At 31.4% G+C, this 24,181-nt stretch overlaps 1 protein-coding gene across 1 annotated transcript; it reads right to left on the minus strand.

Moving 5' to 3' along the window:
* Window positions 1-426: 426 nt before the first annotated feature.
* On the minus strand, window positions 427-20,643 carry LOC105347177 (B-cell linker protein; the record flags this gene model as incomplete). Its single annotated transcript, XM_066067934.1, is given in 19 exon segments — window positions 427-2,000; window positions 2,185-2,337; window positions 2,722-2,811; window positions 2,945-3,139; window positions 6,061-6,491; window positions 7,147-7,341; window positions 7,458-7,482; window positions 7,814-7,945; window positions 8,316-8,345; window positions 8,660-8,716; window positions 10,124-10,204; window positions 10,849-10,953; window positions 11,346-11,528; window positions 13,560-13,724; window positions 16,855-16,974; window positions 18,023-18,061; window positions 18,729-18,752; window positions 19,747-19,833; window positions 20,540-20,643. Coding segments are annotated over 19 exon segments (2,336 nt in total), but the record flags the coding sequence as incomplete, so codon positions are not given.
* Between the last annotated feature and the right edge of the window lie 3,538 nt (window positions 20,644-24,181).

Here is a 24,181-nt window from a genome sequence, read left to right on the forward strand (position 1 = left end):
CGAAGCATCGTTTTTGAAAGTGGGAAGGGCCAGACCCCAAAAAACAAAAAGCCCCGATGATGCGCCCTTGTTACATGTGTCTGCAAGTAAAGTAATTACAGTTCGTAATACAGGATTCTGTTAAACGGGTTGTCAACTCAGGTTAATCTATAAATTTATCCAGAAGTTAGCCAAAAACACCCAAATAAACACTTTATTGAAATATGGACCAGTATATAGTTTTCATATTACTGCCGAAAGTGGGCATATCAATGAGAAACACTGATCTAATATTTGACAGTCTGTACTGATTTGCTTTGAACCAATCTGTCTTCATTAAGAATTCTTCAATTTCAATAACCACGAAAAGAAAATCAGCACTTGGCATTATTACATAAGAAGGGAAACAACTCTTTAATGGAAACAGGAAATAAAAATAAAACCCACTAAGTATTTCATAATTTTATTTGAAAATCTGATATTGTAAAGAATACTTTACTAACAATTTTCACGTTCAATTTCGTAGGATTGTGAAAAATAATGAGCTCATTTACAATGTGTATACAAAAACAAATGTAAGAAAATTGTTTCTATCTCTATATAACATACAAATCATTTTGATGTATCAAATTTATTTCATTGCTACAAATGCATTATTTAAAAAAAACACAGACATTCATTTGATCACAAATAAACATTCAGCTACTAAAATAAATCTTGGCAATTCAAGAAAGTGGAAAAAATGAAAGCGAAAGAACAAGTTGTTATGTCAAAAAATATAGCACACTATGCTTTTGACGTTAAAGTAAATAATGGTTCCATATCTAATAATAATTACGAATGAATACATTTCAAGAAATTTCAGGCCTTTAGAATATGAATACAAAATTAACTACATCAATAACTACCAATATAGGCTTGACAAGAAAGATAAAAATATTGATATTTACTAGTGAAATGTATTGTTTGTGTCCATGGAATGGGTGCAATATCACACGTGCGCTTGTATATGTTACGACTGTTGTCGTCCATATAAGTCTATTAAAGTATACAGTTTCATAACGATCATACACCTATAAACTATGTGAATGTGCCTCTTTTTTAAAGCTTAAACTCCAAGAGTCATCTGATATCGGTTTCAGAGTGTTAATTGTTTTTTTATCACTACATGTATATAGTTAATATTTCAGGATATGTGGAAATTTAAAAAAAATGTGCGATTCAAACAAGAATTTTTCTTATTTTTTTCCCCCACACAAGATATATATGCAATTTAAAGACCTAACAAATTATCATACACTGATAATCAGCTATATTTATGAGGGGACAATCCTTTTTTTTCGTTGTAACACATCTATGACCCCTGGAACATATGTCACCTTGGGAACATTTTCGTAGCTCCAACCTTCAAATAGCACCCTTAACGATCACAAATGTTAACGTATATTGAATACATGACAAATGTTTGATCAAATGCGTTATCACATTGATTTGTATCATTGAAAATAAAAATATTTTGTTGTAAATTTGTGACATTTGATCTAAAATTTTATATAGGCAAAACATTCAATTAAATGGAATAACATGCATATTGTTCTTATTTAGTATATGGGAAATTATAATCGACAGACATTGCAAATGATAAATAAAAACAAATCAAAACCAGTTCTGCGTGTATGTGGCATACAATGAAACAAGGAAAGATGTTCATTCGATTAATATAGATGCATTTGCAAATAATAAACATTTGAAATGCTTCAGATAAGTTTTTAAGGCATTAAAACATTTCGAGTAAAATGATAATTTATATCCTCTGGAAGGCATTATGAGAATCACACAAAATCAATGCTCTTCTTAATCTGAAAACTCAACCTGTTGCGTTAATCACGTGCTGTGTATGCTCAAAGAGCATTCTGCGGTGGAGAACACTTGAGTAATGTTTTGTGTTGTCCTGTATTACCAACAAGAATAACTTCCGTTTCCCTATGGTATTTAACAAGCTTCTGGACGTCCATAAAGGACTGTAATAATAAACAAACAAATCAGATATAGTAAGCCTCTTGAATATCATTGTCGTAATTTATGTAGCAACATTGGCAAAACCCACCTTTAACTTTTGTTTTTGATAACCATCATGTTTTATTTTTTTAAATCTTAATTTTTCAAATACAGTTTAAGTTATTGTGATATTTAGAATGATCATACCATTTCATCTGGCTTCTCCTCTCCTAGGGCCATTTTACCGTCTGGTCGCACCCTTATCTTTAAGTTATAGATGTTATTCTGGAATAATACCATCATCGTGTAGGGTTGTATGTGGCCTTGTTTGGTACTCTCTCGTATCAAAAATGTTCCATCCTGAAAAAAATTTAATGGTCGCATAATATTTTACCTAAATTCTTATGCCTAGATTATTTCTCACCGGACAAAGAAATATTGATTGCAGTGAAATGATTAGTATTTATGGTTGCACACTTATCGTGGTTTTCCTCACACAAATATTTTTATGTACACATTCTAAGAGGTGTGAATACTATATAAAATTACTATTTGTAGGAATGAATCCACAATATAACGTCCAAAGAATTTTTATGACTTTACTCCATAAACATTGACTGAAGAAAGAAAATTAATTGGATGAAATGTTGATATAACTGATATTTTATCCCCCTCACATAGAATAAAGAATAAAAAATAAAGATAAGATTGTTGCTTTGACGTGTAATGATGTTTAAAATTTACTTTGCCAACTTTTCGTAATAATTTGTCTCCTGTTTTCCTATCTTTTAACGATTTAAAATACCAAGGTTCACCAAGCAGGGGATCTCGATTCTGAAAAGAAGAAATAACCATTACTTAAGTTAAAGTACACTTCTTCATTATGTTGTAAAGGATATTTAACCTTTTCATTGATAAAAAAGAATACGAGCGAAAAAGCGGAGAATACAATGTATCTGTGACTTACTGAGATAGCATCGTCATATATATCATCATCCTCATCGCCAGACGATTGTTGGTCTTCCTGGACGCCTAGCTTGGTTCCATTGGAAACGTTGGTGTTCGGTTTGACCTGAGAGTAAGGAGCTGGCGCAGGTTTGTCTGGTATGGACTTAGAGGGAGGAGGTAGGGGAGGGGCATCTCTGGCCGGCGAGGGTGACCGCTACAAAGTAAGACCCGGTGTTATGTTTCTTTAAAGCCTAACTATTACTGTCCATTTAAGCAAAAATAATTTTTCTCTTTTTCTATCAGTTTCTTCTTAACGATAATAAATGGTGTGGATCGAAATTACATTGCTCAATTTAAAACAGAATATCGTAAATTATTTTTAAACAAATTAAGGTAGGTAAGTATGTGTGCAATGCATGCATAAAATGCGTGCTTTCTGAAACTTGTAAAACATGCATGCTTTGTAAAAAGGAGATTATGTTGAATGAGATTACTAGTTATTATAGACCAAAAAGTATGATAAAGATATAGCTATTCATCTCGTTTATTCTCTAAAATATCTATTTATATTCTAAAGAGATTTGATAAATCCATAACGACGTAAATACCAGTAAACATTTCCCTTCTAATCTACCAAGGAAGAAGAAATTCAATATTATTATTTGCTGGCTTTAAACATGAAATTAATTTACTTCTGAGGATGATTCCACACGATACCGGGCATTTTGGGTCTTATTCTGCTGTTTTCAAAATATATAAAACGTCTCCCAATATCTAAATACAACACTGTAAACATATATCTCAATAAGAGAATATCATTTTTTTGTGGGAACAATCTTTTAAAATTAGAAATAGAAAAACTTCCCCCAGGAGTAAGAATACACATGTTGCATACACTCTCGTCCCGTATTAAATTCGCCATAATACAACATAATTAACGATAAGTAGATCGCTACATTTTCCATTCAGGCCCAACAAAATCCACAAAAATTCGTGAACCACGAACAATGATAATTTCAAAGGTTATTAGTACAATTTACGAACCATTTTCCGTTACAAATATCAAATTCCACGACAGAGATGTCTGAATATTTTTTTATTTTACGTGTTTGGAGTGGAATCATCCTCAGTACTAAACATTTTTTAGTACACTACTTGATACCCTGCCTTAATTCTTTCCTTGACTAACCGGTTTTATAGGTACAGACGGCGGTGCTTTAGATACCGGTGAAGGAGGTTTGGTGTCTGTATTTTCTGACTCTTGTTTCTTAAATGGTCGCACGTGTAAATTAGGTTTTCCAGGTGTGATAGGTTTCTTAAGAGACGTAGCCACAGCGGCAGCTGATTTTGGAAATGGAAGTGATCCAGAGGCTTGAAGGTCTGGAAAAAGAGAGGAGCATGCAAAGATGGGAACACACATGCTTCGATATTTAAGGTGACCCTTCCACTGCTCTGCCTTTGAGTGCTTATATTTGTTGAATTGTTACGTTTTAAAGTTGTTCAATAATTAAAATGCTAACCATAGTAGAGTGCAATGTGGGAATATCAAACATATTAGAAAGCAATTATTTGTGTGCATTTGGCGAAAAAAAGATTTATGAGACTCAATCTATGATGACTAACTTAATTTACTCCCAGTATAAATCAAATTAATCGTTAATCTGAAAATCTCAAATGAAAGTCAGTCTACCTATTCCCGCAATAAATCTACTTTTTCTACTTGTCTTCATGTCTTAATTGTATCTTAATTATCTCCTATCTTGCTCAATATCTCTCCAATAGCATTTAGTGAAGTATGTGTAAAAGCTTTGTTCATAAGAAACACAAATAATACTTGATTACTAGTAAAGTGTTTGAGAGAGTTTGATATACTAATAAACGACTGATAAAGAGTCAACGTTTCTGAAAGAGTAAATATTATTATGAAATGAAATATATGTAAAAAAAAAAAAAACAAACAAAAACAAACAAAAACAAAAACAAAACAAAATTAACAAAAATCAATCTAATTGAAAAAAAAAACCTAGAAACAAACATATATTTACTTTGATTTTCTGGCACAAATCATCTAAACAATGTATGAACGTAGACTGTATAATCGAATTCAAACAACCAGACCTGGCATAGAATATACTTTGGTATAGTTTACAATGAATTTTAACTTTGCTGTTGAGATTTCCCAAGGATAAGCAAGACATTATTTCCAAATTCAAAGTCTCAAAGATAATATATTGAGCGTCATCGTCGTCTGTATGTGCAAAAACAATATTACATGTAATCAACTAATGCTTAAAATAGTATTATTTACCCCGCGCTGAAAGCGGATTATCTTCATTCATGAGCAAGCTCAATGTGTTCATTTAGCAAAGGTTCACGTGTTATTAGTAATGGTGATTTTTTTTCAAAGTATTCATCAATAACAAATCACCGAAAATAAAATTTAGTATAGTAGTATAGCGATGAAGTGATCATTTATATTATTGAAACAAAATGTTATATAACAGCCGTAAGAGGACATCACAGAAAACACTAACGAAACAGCAACTGTGTCTGACCTTCACGTTACGTAAAAAAATCAGCCATTATAAAAAAAACCGTGTTTTTTTAATTATCACGAGCATCTTATTCAATTGAAACGGATCCTCATGGCAAAAAAAAAAATAAAAATAAAATATAATTCAAACGCCTAATATATCATCTTACTAAAGTTTTCATATATCAATATTTTTCAATTCTGAAATCAAGAATATTTATAATGAAAAGAAATTGTTAAGAAAGACAATACAATAATGTATAATAAAATAAACATTAAGATATACAAATACGTATAGAAGTATATCTATATTCCAGGTGTCCATTTGTTGAGCACTTGGTACATTGAAAGTTGTCAAAACACTGTGTATGAATGATTAATCATATACATATATTACGCTAGTATAAAAACTGTATTCACAAGAGACTACCCAAAGAAGAAAACACTAGTCGTGTATTACTCATGCAGACGCAATATCATCTTCAACGAGAAATTGTGGATAAAGTGAAGTAGAAATAATGTGCATGAAGTGAGAGTATAAAGGCACATTTGGGTTACTGACGAAGGCATAGCTGTATACGATAACCGTGAATTTCACTGACCCTCAGGGCCGGTATAGGAGGGAGGTCGGGACTTGGAGATGGTTGCCTGGGAGGCATTGGTACCTCTTTCCTGGGAACAGGGCCAGGAAGAGGTGATACTCTAATAGATGGCGTTTGTATTTCCGATAATGGATCACTGTGCTTAGATTTGAAAGGAAAGGGAGAAGAGGACCCTGGATGTGTCTGAGAGTGCTGGTCTTCCGTCGGTTTGTGCGGAACAGGGGGGAGTGATTTTGACACCACTGGATGTTGCTCCTGTGAGTTTGTATCACCTTGACCCTTGTTTTGCCCCCATCTATTCACTGAAGGCTTGAGAGGAGTCGGTGGGGGTGGTTTTTCTACAGGTTTATTTCCAATGTCTTGGGGTGGAATGTTATTTTTAGGTTTAGACAAAAGACTTCGAAAATCTATTTGGCCTACACCTCCAGATTCTGAAAGAAAATCTTTTGATTCATTTTTCTATAACCAAGACACATGTCAGTGGGTTTGCATTATAAGTTTAAAGCAATTCTACTCAATGATTATCTAAAATATTCTTTATTTTAAATCTATGCTTATGCATTTAGTTTATGCACTTAAAAAGATGGTCAATATTTTGCCTATGGAATACTCTTCTACAACATACAGTTCAAATAATACATTATTATCTTTAAATTATGTGCCACATACACACTAAATATTATGTTCTAGTTAAGTAAGTTGTAGATATCAAGTTTCATGAAAGGAAACCAATTACAAATGTAGCTGTCTTACTTTATTTTAACTACAAAAGTCTACATTAATGAAAAAGACTTTGTTCAATCATAAAGATTTGACACATAGAAATACAGACTAGAGATTTGGAAAGAAAAAGAAAACAAACTGAAAGCATACCTTGTGGGGCTACATTTGACATATAACATTTACAATTAAATATGGAAAAGTAGCAAAAATAAGCCTTTCAAAAACTCAACAACAGAACATGTTAAAAATAAACCAAAAAGAAAAATAAAGGGAACTTTTACATACAAAGTTTCAGCAATTTTACATAAACAAAATTAAGAAGTGCATCATTGATTTTGTGAATTTTTACCGTAATTTTTTTACCTTTTTGTTTGAACTTTTCAAATGCTGATTTGACGCCTCCCTCTTCACTGTAGATTTTATCGGTTTCCGTGGGTTTGGGGCGATCATCAGCAGGTACCCCTACCTTCTTTAGTTTGATGTTAGTAATAGCACTGAGATCTATACCCATGGGCCCACCACCCCCAGGTGGTTTAGGGGTAGGTTTCGGACCAGCACCTGTAATTGTTCAGTTTGATTTTCACTTTCACCACGAAGATAATAAACATGACTGTATAAATGACTCCATAATTTCGAAAGGAATTGTATGAAAATGCATGACTCTATTCAGTTACTTTTGCTTCTTGGAACTGGTGGAGTCTGAAAGAAAAAAAGAAAGAAAATAATAATAATAAGTTAAGACAGAAAAAAGATTTTAAAATACAATTTAATAGTTTTGATTTACAAAATGTATGCTTTTGATTATCGATACATTTATTAAGCAATGACTTCAATTCATTAAGCACTCACTTCTTCAATGAATAAACTTAATAAACTGAGAAGTTCAAATAATCTTTTCACCGTTGAATAAAAAAAAACCCAACATCAACGCAATATTGATTGTTATTAACGACATTGCTCTGTACAACTAATTTAAAAAAAGATTATAATTTTATTTCTTTAAATTGTAGCAGAGAAGTGTTTCTCTCACATGTTTTGATGGCGCTGGTACTGCTGGAGGTGGAGGGGGCATCGGTCTGCCTGGTATAGAGGGAGGGGTCTCATCACTGACCGCCTCATACACCTCAGCCGGCCCTTGATCAAACTCATCGTATGTCTCCTGCTGCTCAAACAAATATATTCAACACATAATTATGTCATAGTCGCTGATATATTTTTCAGCGTAATTGGTTGATCTTTAATCTTGCACCATTTATCTCATTTAAAATATCAAAATTGTTACATTAGTTTTAAACATAAGGCATAAATTCTATACATTGCGAGATAATACTATGCATATGGATAAAAACATTTTTTTTTCAAATTTGAAATATCTTTAAAACATACATTGTAGTTTATCTCAGAAAAAGTTTAATCCCTAATTGGCTGAGGTATAGTGTGCTTTTTAGTGCAAACTTTAGTTTTCGATTCAAGATTTTTTTTTGAAAAAGTTCAATAAGCCTTAAATGAAAAGATTTCTAAATGGTAAAAACCTCCACAGAAAATTCGTCATATTCTTCTTGCTACAAAAAAAATTAAAAATGCATTTTAATTTTAAGTACTTATATATAATTTTATTTTGTTCATAAAAGAAGGCATTTTCAGTACTCGTCATATTTATTTCGTATGCAACTTCTACCTAGCCGTAATAAGTAACAAAAATATTATAAATTATCTGTAAATTACATGTAAGATAAATTTTTGTAGGAACATATGCCTCCAATGTCGCAATTAGATATCATCTCTTGCAAATAACTAACAATGAAAATAAATGACTCATAACAGATTCAAAAGTCTGCCATGATGAATCAGATATTGTGAATTAATCCAGATATACCTCTTCTTCAATTTCATAGGTTTCCTGAGGGGGGTTCGCAGCAGGTCTACTTGGAAGCTGAAAGTATTAAGCAAAGAAATAGAATAACTTAAAGGAGTTGATGTTTTTAATATTTGGTAAATACAATGACTGATTGTAGCTGATTCAGGGTAAGTTGATGTTTTTAATATCTGATATAAACAATGACTGATCGTAGCTAATTCAGGGTCAGTTGATGTTTTTAATATTTGGTATAAACAATGACTGATCATAGCTGATTCAGGGTAGTTAATTAGGCAATCTCTGGGATATCTCCGTAAACTTTCACGCACTTATCAAGTGGTTGGATAAGCTGAAAGCCAATGAAGACTGTCTCCGATATATTTAATAATTAATATAAGACTTTTCATCATCAAAAACACTAAATTGTTTAAATAAAATACAAATCATCCCTCCCAAAATAAAACAAAAAAACAAAACAAAGCCATACAAACGAAACGTGACTTTGGGTTAAATAAGAAATAAACAATTGAAAGAAAAAACAGAAGACAAAAACGTAAATTAAACAATACCAAATACACTTAGGTCAAACACCAAAATCAATAACATAATACAAATCGAAGAAAAAGAAGATAGAAAATTATATATGAATGAAAGTCTACATAAAACCATTACTGGCACGTGACCTGTTCTCGCCTAATACAATTGCAGTAGAATGTTACGTCATTTTTTGTATATAATTTTATGTGTTGATAAAATGACGTAACAATGTACGAACGAGTATTCAGCGAAAACTGGTCGCACGCCAGTATAGAAAATAAAGACAACATATAAACTATTTTAGAAGGCTATTTAAAAAAAAAGATAGTAAAATAAGAGGGAAAAATACTATATAGTACATGTCTGGAGTATATGTTATCAGAGAGGACAATAACATACTTTTAATTTGGAAAAATATGCATTTGAAACTTCAAAATTAATACAAATGATAACGAATAATAAAAGTTTGAAAATTTCATAAAGATATCAAGAATCTTTTACAATCTAACTAACTAACAATTTAGTAACTGTATTTGTTTGAAAAGATTAAGAAAGGCCAAAACAATTCTTACCAATGGTCCAAGCAAATAATGTATAATGCATGTAAAGTTTTTTTGAAAATGTTAGCATAAAGAGTTATAAAGCATGGCACATCCACGTAATGAGCATCAACTGCAGTAAAATGAAGAATGCTTTTTCAGTGTTACATTTATAGCATTTAAAATCATTTAAAAAGTAAAACCCATAAAAATATTTTTATTGCAAAAAGAAAACATTTATCGTAAACTTGCATTTTAGTAGCACTAAAAACTCTCTACAGCAGTCAAAAACCATAATGCTAACAGTATGTAAAATTGGAAAGTTAAAAGAAATTAGTAAAAAAAATAAATAAATAAAAAGTCCCCTTCACCACAAAGCAAAAAGCTGCTCTATCTATCGATGTACCTGAGGGGGTGATCTTTCAGGTTCGTCCCTAACTTCCGGTTCCATTTCATAAATATTATCATCCTCATCATCATCGATTGTCTGTAAGGATGTGCAGTCATGCATGACGGTACAGAGAAACAAGACAAATTCTATTAATCACAGTCAAGGGTGTCAGAAACATGGAGGATGCCATATCCAGCATAGACATTTCAGCATGCAGATACCCAGGAATATACAATTCTATAAGTTTACATTTTGTACACTTCAGTGAGGTCATATCGCAGTTACATTAGCTTTAATGTAGCAATTTGCAAAAAATGTATTGATAAATATAGGTTTTTGCGTAATATGTAAATATACCTTAAACATGCATCTAAGTAGAAATAAATTTCTTTACATAACTCTTATCACTACAAATAACATTAATATCTTCATAAATCATTACGGTTTGATTTATTTGTTTGCTGAGTGGAAGGTTTCGAAACAATAATCAGAACTTAAATTGTAAAATATCAGTGACAACCAAATAACATTATTGAAACCGCAAAAGTGCAAAAAAATAAAGAGTTTTGTGTTCATGTTGCTTCATTTCCTTTAGGTGGTAACTAGAAGCAAAATGTAACAAACAGACAGTCTCACAGAAACATTACAAACAGAATATACGTCAAATAACTAAATTCCAAGCCTCAGACTAATACAATTTTTAAGAGTGGATACAAGTTATGGTGTGATCACAACATTACCTGGGGGCGTCTAGGTTCCGGGTCCGGTTCCACCTCATAGACGTCCTGGGGAGAAGGGGGTCGGATAGGCGGTCTGGAGGACTGTGGAGGAGGAGGAGGCTCTCTCTGAAGCGGTATCAGAAACAGTAATTTAAAAGATCAAACCAATATTATTGAGGTATCAGAAACAGTAATTTAAAAGATCAAACCAATATTGTTGGGGAAGGAAGAGGAGGATCTCGTTGAGGTACAAATAGAAATTATAAACACTATCAATTATACAGAAACTCCTATATTGTAATTGTAAAATTGTAAAAGCGCTTTGAGAAATGCATCAGCATTATAAAAGCGCTATATAAAAATTGCAATATTATTATTATTATTATTTATATACGGGTACAACGAGCTAAATTAAAACGTTTATATGGGCGGGCACATCCAATACCATTAGATTTCTCAAGCTTATGAAGGACAAAGGGCTATAAACCAAATAAAGTTAATCAATCTTTTTTCCATACCTTTGGCGGTGCAGGGAGAGGGGGTGGCATGTCCAATTCCGGTTCATGGTATTCTTCTTCCTCTAATATTTCACCATCATCGTACACGTCTTCCGGTGGTCCAACTTCAACATCATCTTCATATATATCGTTGGGTTCTTCTCCAATCTCTCCATCATCATACACTTCTTCGGGTTCGTCATCCTTAAACATAGTAAACATCTTTCTACTTAAGGACGATGTGAAATAAAATTGCGCTTCATTTTATAACCAATCCCATTCGTTGATAAATGAGCGAGAATCTCAGCATAATATGTAATATCACAAATCCCTATTTTTGTCGAAAATGAATTGATACTTTAAATTTAACAAATTTTATATAACTTATTATTATAAATTATAATGATAGTTCTATAATTATAAAATATGTATTCGTTTAAACAATGTAACACAGAGTATTACACAAAAACACCTCTCCCAAACACATGCATGCTGATTCAACAAATTAAACCAGTCAGGAAATGGTCATGCAATGAAAAACAGTAATTTGGTGGTTTTTACGCAATTTAACTGTAATTGACTGTATTTCCAGGTAATTTTAACAACACTTCACCACACATGTTTAACTCTAAAAAATAAATGGTAGATGCAAGTCCAAGATATGGAACCTAAAGGCATAAGTGAAAAAACATTGAATACTGTGCAATTTTGAAATTATTGTCTTAACGTTTTCAGTCAATAAAAATGTTCATTCTTTGCCATGGCATTAAGACATCATTTTATATAGGTTAATTGTGTGCGTTTTACAGAATAACCTTCGCGTGTAGCAGTGTACATTTAATTTATTTTCTAAACTAAATTTTTGTTCTTTCTCAATTCTGGAATTTCTGAAAAGCCATTAACATTAACAACTATAAAACTGCAGTTTGAGCACTTAATTTTAAGGATATAAAAAACATATTTCTGTGGCGAGTGTTTGTCTGTGTGTTTAACCGCAATACCGATATTATAAACTTTTTTAAAAATCCTGGGCTGCGTTTTACAAAAGAACTTACGACTTACGACCAAATTAATGAATGCTAATTAATCCCTAACTAATCAATGTTTTATTCTAATGGCTGTAGAATATTATTATGAAAAATAAAATAGTTGTAAACAAATGGTTTTATATAATTTTTTTTTTATTAAAGACCATTCTATGAGACTGAAAATATTTACGACTTTGTCATAGGTTCTTTTGTAAAACGCAGTCCCGTATACAATATATCTATACAAGTAAGCGATTTAAATACCATATTAGGTCCTGTTCTTAAATAAAAAAAAAACAATTTAGATCCATATCGTCATTTTTAAATTATGTAATGTCAAGAGAATATATTTGTAGATGTTGGTTAGGAAAATCTTAGTAAGATTGCTGTAAATTAACGTATCTATGTTTAAACTTATGTTTTCATTAATGCTTTGATACCCCAGTCTTTGAGATAGACACTTATTTGATGTTTGTAAAATTTTTGCTGGTATCAGAATATATTAAATTACGTGCAATTCTTATCACATTTGCCAAGAGAGAGAAGTTTATGCACGTCTTGGAAAATAGAGCAATACATCTATTTATAAGTATACATAAGAGGAAAGAAAGAACAGCTGAACAATATACCACCATTGTAAAACAAATTGTAATATTTCGAAAAAAGATATTCATTTTGTTAAAATGAATTTGTTTTTCAGCAAGACGAAGTATAGTTGCGTAAAAAATCTAGAAAAGTTTGGGTATGAATACCAACCATCATTGAGAATAGGAAGATATAAAATGTGCACCATATATTCGAAATGAGAACGATTATAACTTGAAAAATCGAACATCAGAGTAAAAATACCCTCTACGAAGGTATCATTCAGCGAATAAATGCGATAGTCACTAAAAGAACAAAATCTTAGTTTAGAACCAAAATGTGTAAAGATTATGATTTAATGATATTAAACGAAAGTCTTCTCATAAAAAGAACATAATAGATACATTTTAGAACAGATCCGTATTAGGAGATTTTTACGACGAAAAAGAAGGAAAAGTGAATTTTAGACGAGTCCCAATTATATGTGTACATAGACGCCATAAAAAGAACAGACAAGAGAGACATTCAACGCATGAGTGGGCAAGGTAAAAATGTCACCAAATCCACAGAAAGGAACAGTCGGTTTCATGCAAACATCTCATGCAGGCGACAGTTACTGAACCTGTACGGGAGGTTGCGGGGTTCCTTTCCTTCCGGCGGGGATAGGTGGCAAGGTTGGTAACTGTCGTAACGGAGGAGGTGGGCGGGACGATTTGCCACGTGACGGCTCCGGGGGTGGCTGTCTGGAGGAGCGCGGGGTGGAGGGTGGTGATGGTGGGCCGTTTCTCTGTTGTGCAGTAAATTTTGTTATATGTACTAGTAATGGATGTGTTTATTTTGACTTGATTAACATATAAGTAAACTCAAAATGTTTATAACACATCACAGAGCCAAAAATAACAAATATCAAAAATACCTGTTTAATTTAGAGCTCAGGAAGAGTAACAAAAACAAAAATCTTTTTACATGATTATTTCTTTTTAACTTCTTTTATCAATAAAATGTTATCTAGTGTTGATTAGATTACTATAAGTAAGTTGTAAGTTGGAAAATCTATTAAGGTTGTTTCAAATACAACAGCACAGTCTTAGATTAGTCTAATTACTGGTGACAACCAACCGTAGGAGATTGTGAAACACGCCACGCCGGATGAAATTCAATATTTCATTTTGTACCATCGTTGCATGTCCACCAGACTAATTTGATTCTTAAAATAATGTATGGGTTACACAAATGTTGTAATTTGATACACTTGCTTAATCCACCAAACTTCTTTAGATGAAAAACAACTATTGTGTTCCCAGTGAAATGGCTGTCTTTATCAGTAATGCATTGAGTGAAAGAACTTAACATAACGTATTAATTTGCGATATCGATGATAATGTGACGTCATGCAAGTCTAAATTCAACATATCACCAGCACCGGATCCATCGTGGATCACGTTCTATTATAATAGTAATTAACTTATGTATCTAAAAGCAAACATAAACCATAAAAAGTCTAACTTTTAAATACATGTAGATATCAAATAATGTAATATAATAGGAGACAATACATGTGGATAAACAAAAAATATAAACCCCAAAACATATACATGTTAAAAACTTCATCATGACAGTAACACATCAATAAATGTCTTAATTTAACTGGCATACAGGTACATAAATTATACATGTAATGTATAAAATATATATCTCTGATTCGTGAGTAATTTCTCAAGCCCATTGATTATAAGCTGTCGTGTTGTGCAAAGCTTTCTATCTATACGTGCAGTTTTTATATATTGATTAAAATATGCGTCATGCAATGTAAATTAATGTAAAGCTAGAGTATCTTTCAACAATAGCACCCGTCTCTTGCAAAAATCAAGTCTGTAAATTTATTTTTGTGTGATTGAGCATATTAAGTATTTTTGCGCCGGTCCCATTGACTTTACTGCATACATTAGCTAGCTTGATTATTGTCTTCATTGTTCCTTAACATAAAAGTGAACAAATAACGCACATCTCTTGTCAATACCATTGGTATATAAATTTATGGGTAACCTTTTGAAGTTTCTTATTTCAATGTATCCGTAATTTTGGAAAACTGTTATGTTAAACATGACTACGTTTTGCACTACACAATGTTTTTATGAATTATACGTTGTTGACAAGGTTTTATACCTTTTCCTTTCTTTATTTTAAATGTGAAGGTGTTATATAATACACATTCTTGACAGTCATACCTCAGTTAAAGTGTTATTTACAGGTGAAACTGAAAGGGACTGAAGAAAATTCTCAATGAATTGCGCTGAACCTAAACTTGCAGCCAATGTTTTACTTAAACGAATCGCCCTCTACTTCCAATCACCCACTTCACACATTTATAACCCTAACAATTAACTAGAATAAATCGCGAATATGTGTTAACTTCAGTTAAAAGGTTTACACCGAGATAGCTTAGTTTAATTTGAAATAAACTAAGAGGTCGTACGAAAAGATAATTGTTTTCAAGTGGCAATCTGACGAGTGTTTATGCTTCCATTGAAAGACAATAAATTATAAAATCCGTCATCTTTCTTTACCTTTGTTCTTGGATTTTAAACAAAGAGACTCAAACGTCTGATTTATCCCTTTTTTTGATTTATTTGATTATTATCATTTTGGTAGAAAACTTTATAATAACATAATAAGGTAAGCCAATATATATGTGAATGTGAGAAAGTGAAAAGTGTGAATAAAAGAGTATTGATAACTTCGATTCATTATTTTAATATGGCTCTTGGAAAAAAAATATTATATAAAAAAGACTCAACTTCTTTTTTATCACTTTATTTCATTATTATTATTTTTGGTAGAAAACTTTATAATAAGAAGCCACATTCAATATTTTAGTAGTTGGATGTGAGTAGGTGAAATGTGTGAATAAAAGGGTATTGAAAACTACGCTTCATTTATTTAATATGTCTCTTGGAAAAAAATAAAACAGACCTAACACTGTGCGTTACCCCGTCCATTATATTTCTTCATGCCAACTACAACACTGCTTTGTAGGTACATGTAGCAAGCAAGGTTCAATACTTGTCAGATTTAAACTCTGACATATAGCTTTGCATAAAAAGAAAATACAAATTAAATAAAAATTACTGAACGTCACATTTTTTACTTGATCCTGCAATATAACTACCGTTTTTATGGTAGGGAGGATGTTTTTATTTCGAAGCAATGTCTTGCTTTTGCATTACTCAATATTTTAAAGATTTTTTTAAAGATAAAATCAGGAAAAAGGAAGATTTACAGATTTCAGATCATGACTATAGTCTGTTTCTATAAAATCAAGAGTTAATGAGATAAATGTTGTTAATCAAGCTCTCATATTTTAATCTTCAATTTCTAAATTCATTATTCGAATATGCCAACTTATGACAAAACATAGCATGTGCTCACTTATTAAACAGTGCTTCAGTTGACAAGGACCTATTACAGTAATATACATATAAACCTTTTTCTTTTTATAGAGAGACACATGAAACATTGTACATGTATCAAATGATGGACACTGCTTAATAAGTTAATTGCATTTTTAAGCTTATCTCGAAGTTAGTGACAATTTAGGCATGCCGTATCTGATACGTTATAAGTAACAAAATCACAATTCCAAACTGGATGATGCGAATTATAAAACAGTAATAATGTTCGTGCACAAAGTTATGTAATGAATGCTGATTACGAACATGTATAACTCATACATAGAAGTATACGGTGATACATTTAAAGTGAAGTAAAGAACCACGCCATCTATATTAATAGAACACACAATTATATCTGCCACCACTGTAATAATTCTAGAAAAAAAACTAGCGGAAAGAGAGGGCCTAGAAACCATGACTGTTAGGTCTATAGTTATCATTCGAACAGCAGCAATCCACACTTACTTGCTGATAGCCTCGATTTGGAATTGCAGGGGGAGCTAATTTATCCCGCATTTTCTCGTAACTTTCATCAGAATCAGCATCAAAATCTGAATCTGACTCGTACTCAGAAGAATCAGAGCGCTACATACAAGTTAAAGGAAGTGAATATCAACATCATATTCAAGATTTTCATTTTCGAGGATGAAGAAAATAAATGGGCAATCATACTGTATTAGTTTGCAAGTAGATTTGACCTTGCTTAGTAAGAAACATGACTAGATGTGGAAAAATGATTTATTCGTATGCACACAACCAAAACACATATTTAAACTGTAACTACCAAAAAAAATGTAATTCTAAAAAAACTCAAGGGCCTTGAGTCTATCTTGCCATAAGACTGAAAACTTAGAACTTATGAGTTTATAAGCATGATAATGTGACAATGCGTGTCTTAGCTGCATATAGCTGCGGAAATGGCGCTATGTTTGGCTATGTAAGGAAACTAAAGCTGTATATAATATCAAACAACTGTGATGTTATAAAAATGTAATGTCTCTATATTGAAAACAAAAATATCACATAATATGAAAATCAGAAGCCCAAGTACTATAATGGTAAAACTTATAAAATATTTCCTGGCTTGAAAAATAACTTCCTTGTATATGAATGTGTAAACGTCAAAAGTTTCCTTTTATACAATGCCTTTTAAACACTTTATTGCACAATCCCCTCTTGTCCCTAAAATAAAGTTTCATAGATAAAAATGGGATTTGAGGCTTCAAAGGGTGTGATTTTGTTAACCAGCAAGATTTGTTATGTTGAACAGTCTAAGCCTTGTTTAAAGTAAACTTTCACAGAATGCATTCAAAAATGGAGATGCCATAAAATTTGAATGGCAAAATATTTTAAAAGAATTTTGAAATTAAAAACTACCAAAACATTATTTGTCATACTAGTGTACCCGCTAGTACACATGCATTTATGGTAAAGCAATAATATACAAATTCAATCCTTACTTCATTCTTCATTTCTTTCTTGGCATGGTGCCACAAAAACAGTTTTTAAGAGTTATTTCCCTTTTACAAAAGTTTAAAAAGAAAACCCTATGTCATACTTACTTTCAAGAAAACCCATAAATTGAAACCCAATTAAAACTGAATTCACCCATGCATGACAGGAAACTACTTACAAGGATCATTAGACTGGGACACATGTAATGTTGGTCTTCCTAAGGCAATTATAATGGAGACTGTGATAAAACTGTACAGCTACAAGCTGGTTATTACTAACAATTTATAAACTAGACTGTACACAAACACCCCAGCAAATCATTTATAGTTTGAATTAACAAAAGCCATACTTTGATTAGTTTAAACAAATCTTAGCCAGCCACCAGGGTCTTTAGGTCATTGATGCCAGGAATATTGTGCAACATTCTAGCTATGGGGCCATAAAAGTGAAAAGATATGCCTCCATATGGATCTGTCTCAATTGTTTTTTCTATGAAGGGTATTTAAATGGAGATATGAATAATCACTGTGTAAAAATCTACTTAAGGGTCCATATATGTAAGAGTGAAAGACATCTCCATCAAGATGTGACTAACTTCTACTTTTTTATTTATGAGGAGTATTTACATGGAGAAGTTGAGAAGAATGGAATTGATCAAAATGCAGATCCTCAATATTCATTTTACCTTTAACTTTTGACCTTCAGTTTTATAATGAATGTATCAAGAAGAAGCTAAGATCAAAACTGAGTCTATCTACAATTTTATGGCCCCATGACCGTGGCACAAACACCTATCTACTTTAGACTGCATGTATGTTGCATACCACCTGAGTTTTAATTAAATAAATGTGCTATATATTTGTAAGCACTCGAAAATCACTTACGTCTAAAGGATTTCTGGGAGGCAGCTAAAGGGATAAGGGAGGTTGGAAAGAAAGAAACAGGTCAAAGAAAAAGACTTTGTAAGGTATTGGAGCTAATATATAACAAAATTATGACAGGGTTGTCTCTAAGACCCGGGAGGCGGGGAATTTCCCCGCCTAAAGTGACGTAATTACCCGGCTATTATTGCATTTCAAACACAATCTAGCTATAAGCTAGACCTCCAAACCCCCTTCTACTTTTTTATTTCTCCCTTCTAAATCAATTTTTAGAGACAACCCTGAATTTATGTTTCAAAAATTGAATACAAACAAAATTAAAATATATTGTGTATGATTTGATACCTTTTTACATGTGATCTGTCTTTAAGTGGTTCTTACAGAATACCTTTTTACATGCAATTGTCTTTTGGTGGTTCTTATAGTTATTTATCTATAGAGTCTGATTTTCATATAAACTTTATTTTATCTGACATAGTGTACGATGTATTCGATGTAACTGATTATTGAAAGTAATTTAAAAATAAATGAAAAGAGAAACATAAAATGATAGTAGTGCCATTCCATATAGTTACATGTATATATTATAGACCTTATACAGAGTATGCATACTTAATAAGTAATTCATTATGACTTCTTAAGTCATAATGAATTAAAAAATACACTTCATATAAGATACAGTGAATATTATGCATGATAATGATAATATAAATATGCATTGTGTGTATGGTGATAAAAATAACATATAAGACTTGAACATATCATATACAATTAAATATATAGAATATTATGTATATAGTGTATATAAACATGTATATATGTCTACCTGATTTTAAAGTGCATGTACAACAGTAACTTTTAAATATGCATATTAAGATAAGCAATGGCATATATTTTAATGGTTTTAAATTACATAAAACATAAAGACTCAAGAAATTCTTCATACTGCAGTATGACAATATTGAATGACAGTTGCTGCTAAGTGGTAGCAATTATATTAATACATGTAATGTAAACTGACCTTTTCTGATTCTGTGGGAGGAAGTGGGGGCGGGGCTCGCCTCCCAGGGAGGGGAGGGGCGGGATGGTTATCATCCTGGGGCAGAGGCTACAGAGAAACCAGATCAAAATAAACCGTTCATAATACAGAGAAATCAGAAAAGTCATTAACAGTTCATAATAAAGAGAAATCTGAACAAATTTACAGTTACTGATACATGTTATATATATATGACATCTATATTTATAGTATATGTAGGATCTCTTATGATTTGTGACGGCTGGTATAATATTTTTAATCCGACAAGTTGTGTGTTTCCTATCTCTGAGCCTTGGAAAAGGAAAAGATAACACTCAGAGTTGGATTAAATCATATACCATCTCACAAATCTTGGTAAATACACATTTTTTATTTTGTGTTTATAATATGGTAACCGTTTTAATGTGTAAATCCCTATTCTATAGGATTTGGACGCTAAACCCCTAGAAATATGTAAAATTTCATAATCCAATGTTGATATGGTGATCATAATCCCCACCCTATTAAACTTTTTTAAACGCAAACTTAAGACACATACGCCACACAATGTACTTAAGAAAACACACCACAGTTTTTCATTACAAATGGCCCTGCAAATCCACTGTTTATCAGATGGTGTTTCTAAGCCCCCTAACCCCGGATATTTTGTTTTTTTGGCTTTTTAAATATTTATCCCATAATTTCTACTTCCTTGCTGTTGTATTTAAAGAACATGCATGTACAAAAGTACGTAGAGTGCTTCTGATTTCCTGACTTTGAATTAAGTTCAACCAACCGGAACCTGTCTAGAAGTTTTGGGGGCATCGTTATCAGGGAGAGGAAGCATTTTCCTGGGGGGTGGTCGATTCATCTTGTCTCCTTTATATGGATGCTCTTCTTCTGCAAAACTTTGAACAAAAACAAAATGATTATAAAATAAAACACAACAACGTAGTCTTTAAATTAAATTACTTATATAATGTTTATTAACAATAATGCATGTACCAGGTATACATTAAAAAAAATACAGGTATTTAAATTTTCTTTCTGAAGTTACAATTAAGGTATGTTAACTAAATATGATATTTTAAGTTTTTCCATATCTTAGACCAATATCAGCACAAGGATTAATATTGATGTAAAAAATTCTTCCCCATTCATCACACCTTATTATTATTGCACACCTGAAACTCATAGCCTACATATAGTACTAAGTCTTCTAATCTTATGTTGTGTTGATATTTTATGTACACAACTGTATTCATTTGTTTAACAGGAACTTTGTGATGGTGTTTGTATGTATTATAAATGCACATATGTTGCATGGTGCATTTTTTAAAGTGAAATTTACTTTTTCTACAGGTGTGGTACATATGAGTTATATACAGTCAAACTTTGTTATCTCGTACTAGATTGAACTGTTTAAAAACTTTGAGATTATGCGATTATTCGAGATATCTGGGTCGAAATACAAAAAAAAATGGATGGGACAGCTTACAAATCACTTATCATAGACATATCCATTGTAATCGAGATATCAGTGTTCGAGATATTAAAGTTCAACTGTAGTTGCTTACACTGAAAATTTTTATCCCGTCAAGTTACATGATGTAGATGTAAAATGTACATCCATTAAAAATTAGTGAGATGAATAACATTGAAAACTTTGAAGTTTGATCTGTAAGGAAATAAAAGGCTTTTAAAAAAGGCTGATCAAATAGCTAGGGGCAAGTGAAAAAAATATGGTGGACATGAATAAATCTTTTTTTGGTGAACGTTTTGTTCAGCTTTGAAAACCGAAGTAAACTATTTTGTATTACAATATAAATGCTAAAGTAAAATTGTAAACTTTTATTTAAAATTTTATTTTACTGATAGATAATCTATATATTGGTCTTAAAAACCTCTTTTTGAAAAATAGAAATATAATTTAAGTCAAGCAAAACGGAAAAATAAGTATATACTTAAACTTTTATCAAGTCAATATGTTTTTTCTTGATAAAAATTTTCCTGTATTCTTGTATGTTCATAATTTGTTCATGAATTACATTTTAAGAATATATTCATGAATAAAATTCATGAACCACCTTTATGAACCAGTCATGAAACTTCATGAACGGTTCATTCAAGTTCTTAAAATCATGAATTTCATATCACAGGGAATATTAATAAGCATAAAATATGAATAGGTTTCCATAATATTTGTAGGCATATGATGTTTTATGTGTTTACAATTAAGTAAATCATACTTGATGTTTTAGTTAAATTGACAGCTGTTCTTAGGATATAATAAATGTAAATTCGTTGGCAAATGCTTATTTTTGCCATCATATTACGAGAATATTAATTGTCGCACAACTCATTTCATTGTACAATATTCAACTCAGCAATCATTAACAGAGCTCATTAAAATTGTTGTTGAAGTCGTAATGATTACAATAACACCACAGAACATACATGCATATATACATGTATATATTTAGTGCTCGATTATAACAAAACCCAAATAATGCAAATGCTAGCTGACAGCTTTAATAATATTTCAGTCAATGATCCAATCGATATCTTTGGAGCCTAATTAGCTACATACTAGCTAGAAGATGAACTCTCTATGTATATAACGTATCAAGGTTTTAAACTGTAACACTTTAATACTGCATGTCTTATATATGACTAAGCACTTGAATCTTGTAATAGCTGACTGGTTTGTAAGTGTATCTTCAGGATATACATCATCTTTCTGTACATCATCGTTACATGCCCATCAAGATCTAGAGTGATTCACATGTGAGAATTATATATTTCATGTATTTACAAGATTGAATTATATTTACATGTATATATATATACTCTACTTTTTTTATATATATATACATCTCTATCACATTTGTATAAACACATGCTACTTATTTTGAAATAAATACATGTCATAAAACTCAGAAATACTCAGTACTATTTTAGTGTATATCTTTGGACCATTAAAGCTTAGCCTTATATCTACTTTTGAAAAGACCTGAACTTAATTATACTCAGAAACATAAAATATTTTGGTTTTATTCAGGCTTTCCCCCTTTTTTGAATTAAAACCACAAACATTTTAATAAAATTGTACTCTGTAATTAATATGTTTTGATGAATTAAAGGCAAAAAGAGTTTCAAGTGTGTACATGGTTCTTCACCTATACTTTCACAGATTAATAAGACTATAGAGCAATGTGTTTAGGAGTTGAATCAATGCTTTTAATTATATACATGTAGGACAAATCAGTGAAATCCCACCTTTCTTTGAAACTGTTATTGCTTGTGAACTGTATGTTTAAAGATCCTCCCAACATCATCTTGCTTAACAATTAACCCCCCACCCCACACCCTATAAAACTCCTCTTGTCTGTTCATGTAAATGCAGAGGATGTTTTCCAATAATCATTAAAATTGTGATAATTTAAAAAAAGAAAATTGATCATTTTAAGCTTCTTTTTTTTGGGGGGGGGGGGAGGGGGGGGGGGGCAATATGGTGGTGGTTGTGGTTGGGGCCCAGGACTTCTTTACTTAATTTTCAAATAGAATATGTGCTTCAAACATCCTAAAATTTCTATATTTTAATAATAATTTTACTCTATATTTATTAACAAACATTTATTTGTGATATATAATTTATAAATATTGTCCAAATGTAGAAATATTAACCTGAGTTTAAATCAAATATAATATTTGTGTAACCTTCAAAATTATAAATATTTTAATAATCAAATTTTAACATGTTGAATTGTGGTTATTATAAGAGCTGAAAATTCAAATAACAAAAATAGAATCTTAGGCATGTAACAGATTGCTGTTTGATTGAGGCCAAAGGTGAACATTGCATACGATGATGCACGCCAGATGGACATTTGACTCTTAATATCTAATATATCTATAACATTTGTGTTTATTATAAGTTTTTATGGCATTGATATGGCAAACGTTGACAGCCCTTAAATATCTGTGTATATAGTGCTCAAATTTCATTCTATTTCACCGTGCATAGTAATTCAATCTAAAGAATGAGGAAGTTTTCCTAAATAGCAGGGGCCTTAAATTATTACATGTACATGTTACAGCTGAGGTTTATAAGACAAAAATATCCCAAAATTTCCAAGAACTAAATTGTTGTGGCTATTTTTATAATTCCTTGAAACAAAGATATCTTTTCACATAAATTTCGAAGAAAATACTGTATATCCATTTTTTTCGTGTATCACATTCAAGATTTGCAAAAATGGGGAAAATAAGTAGCATTTTTAATTTGCGTCAGTCATATTTTGTGATTTTAAAAGTGTCTTATAGAAAATGATACATGATATAATTTCTGCAAATTTGATATTTTGCGATTTTGAAAGTCTAGAGAAAATTAGATCACCCCAAAAATTATCGAATACACGGTATTCAAATTTTAAGC

This window comes from Magallana gigas, chromosome 8, assembly GCF_963853765.1.
Source record: "Magallana gigas chromosome 8, xbMagGiga1.1, whole genome shotgun sequence".
In the NCBI taxonomy this organism is placed as follows: domain Eukaryota; kingdom Metazoa; phylum Mollusca; class Bivalvia; order Ostreida; family Ostreidae; genus Magallana; species Magallana gigas.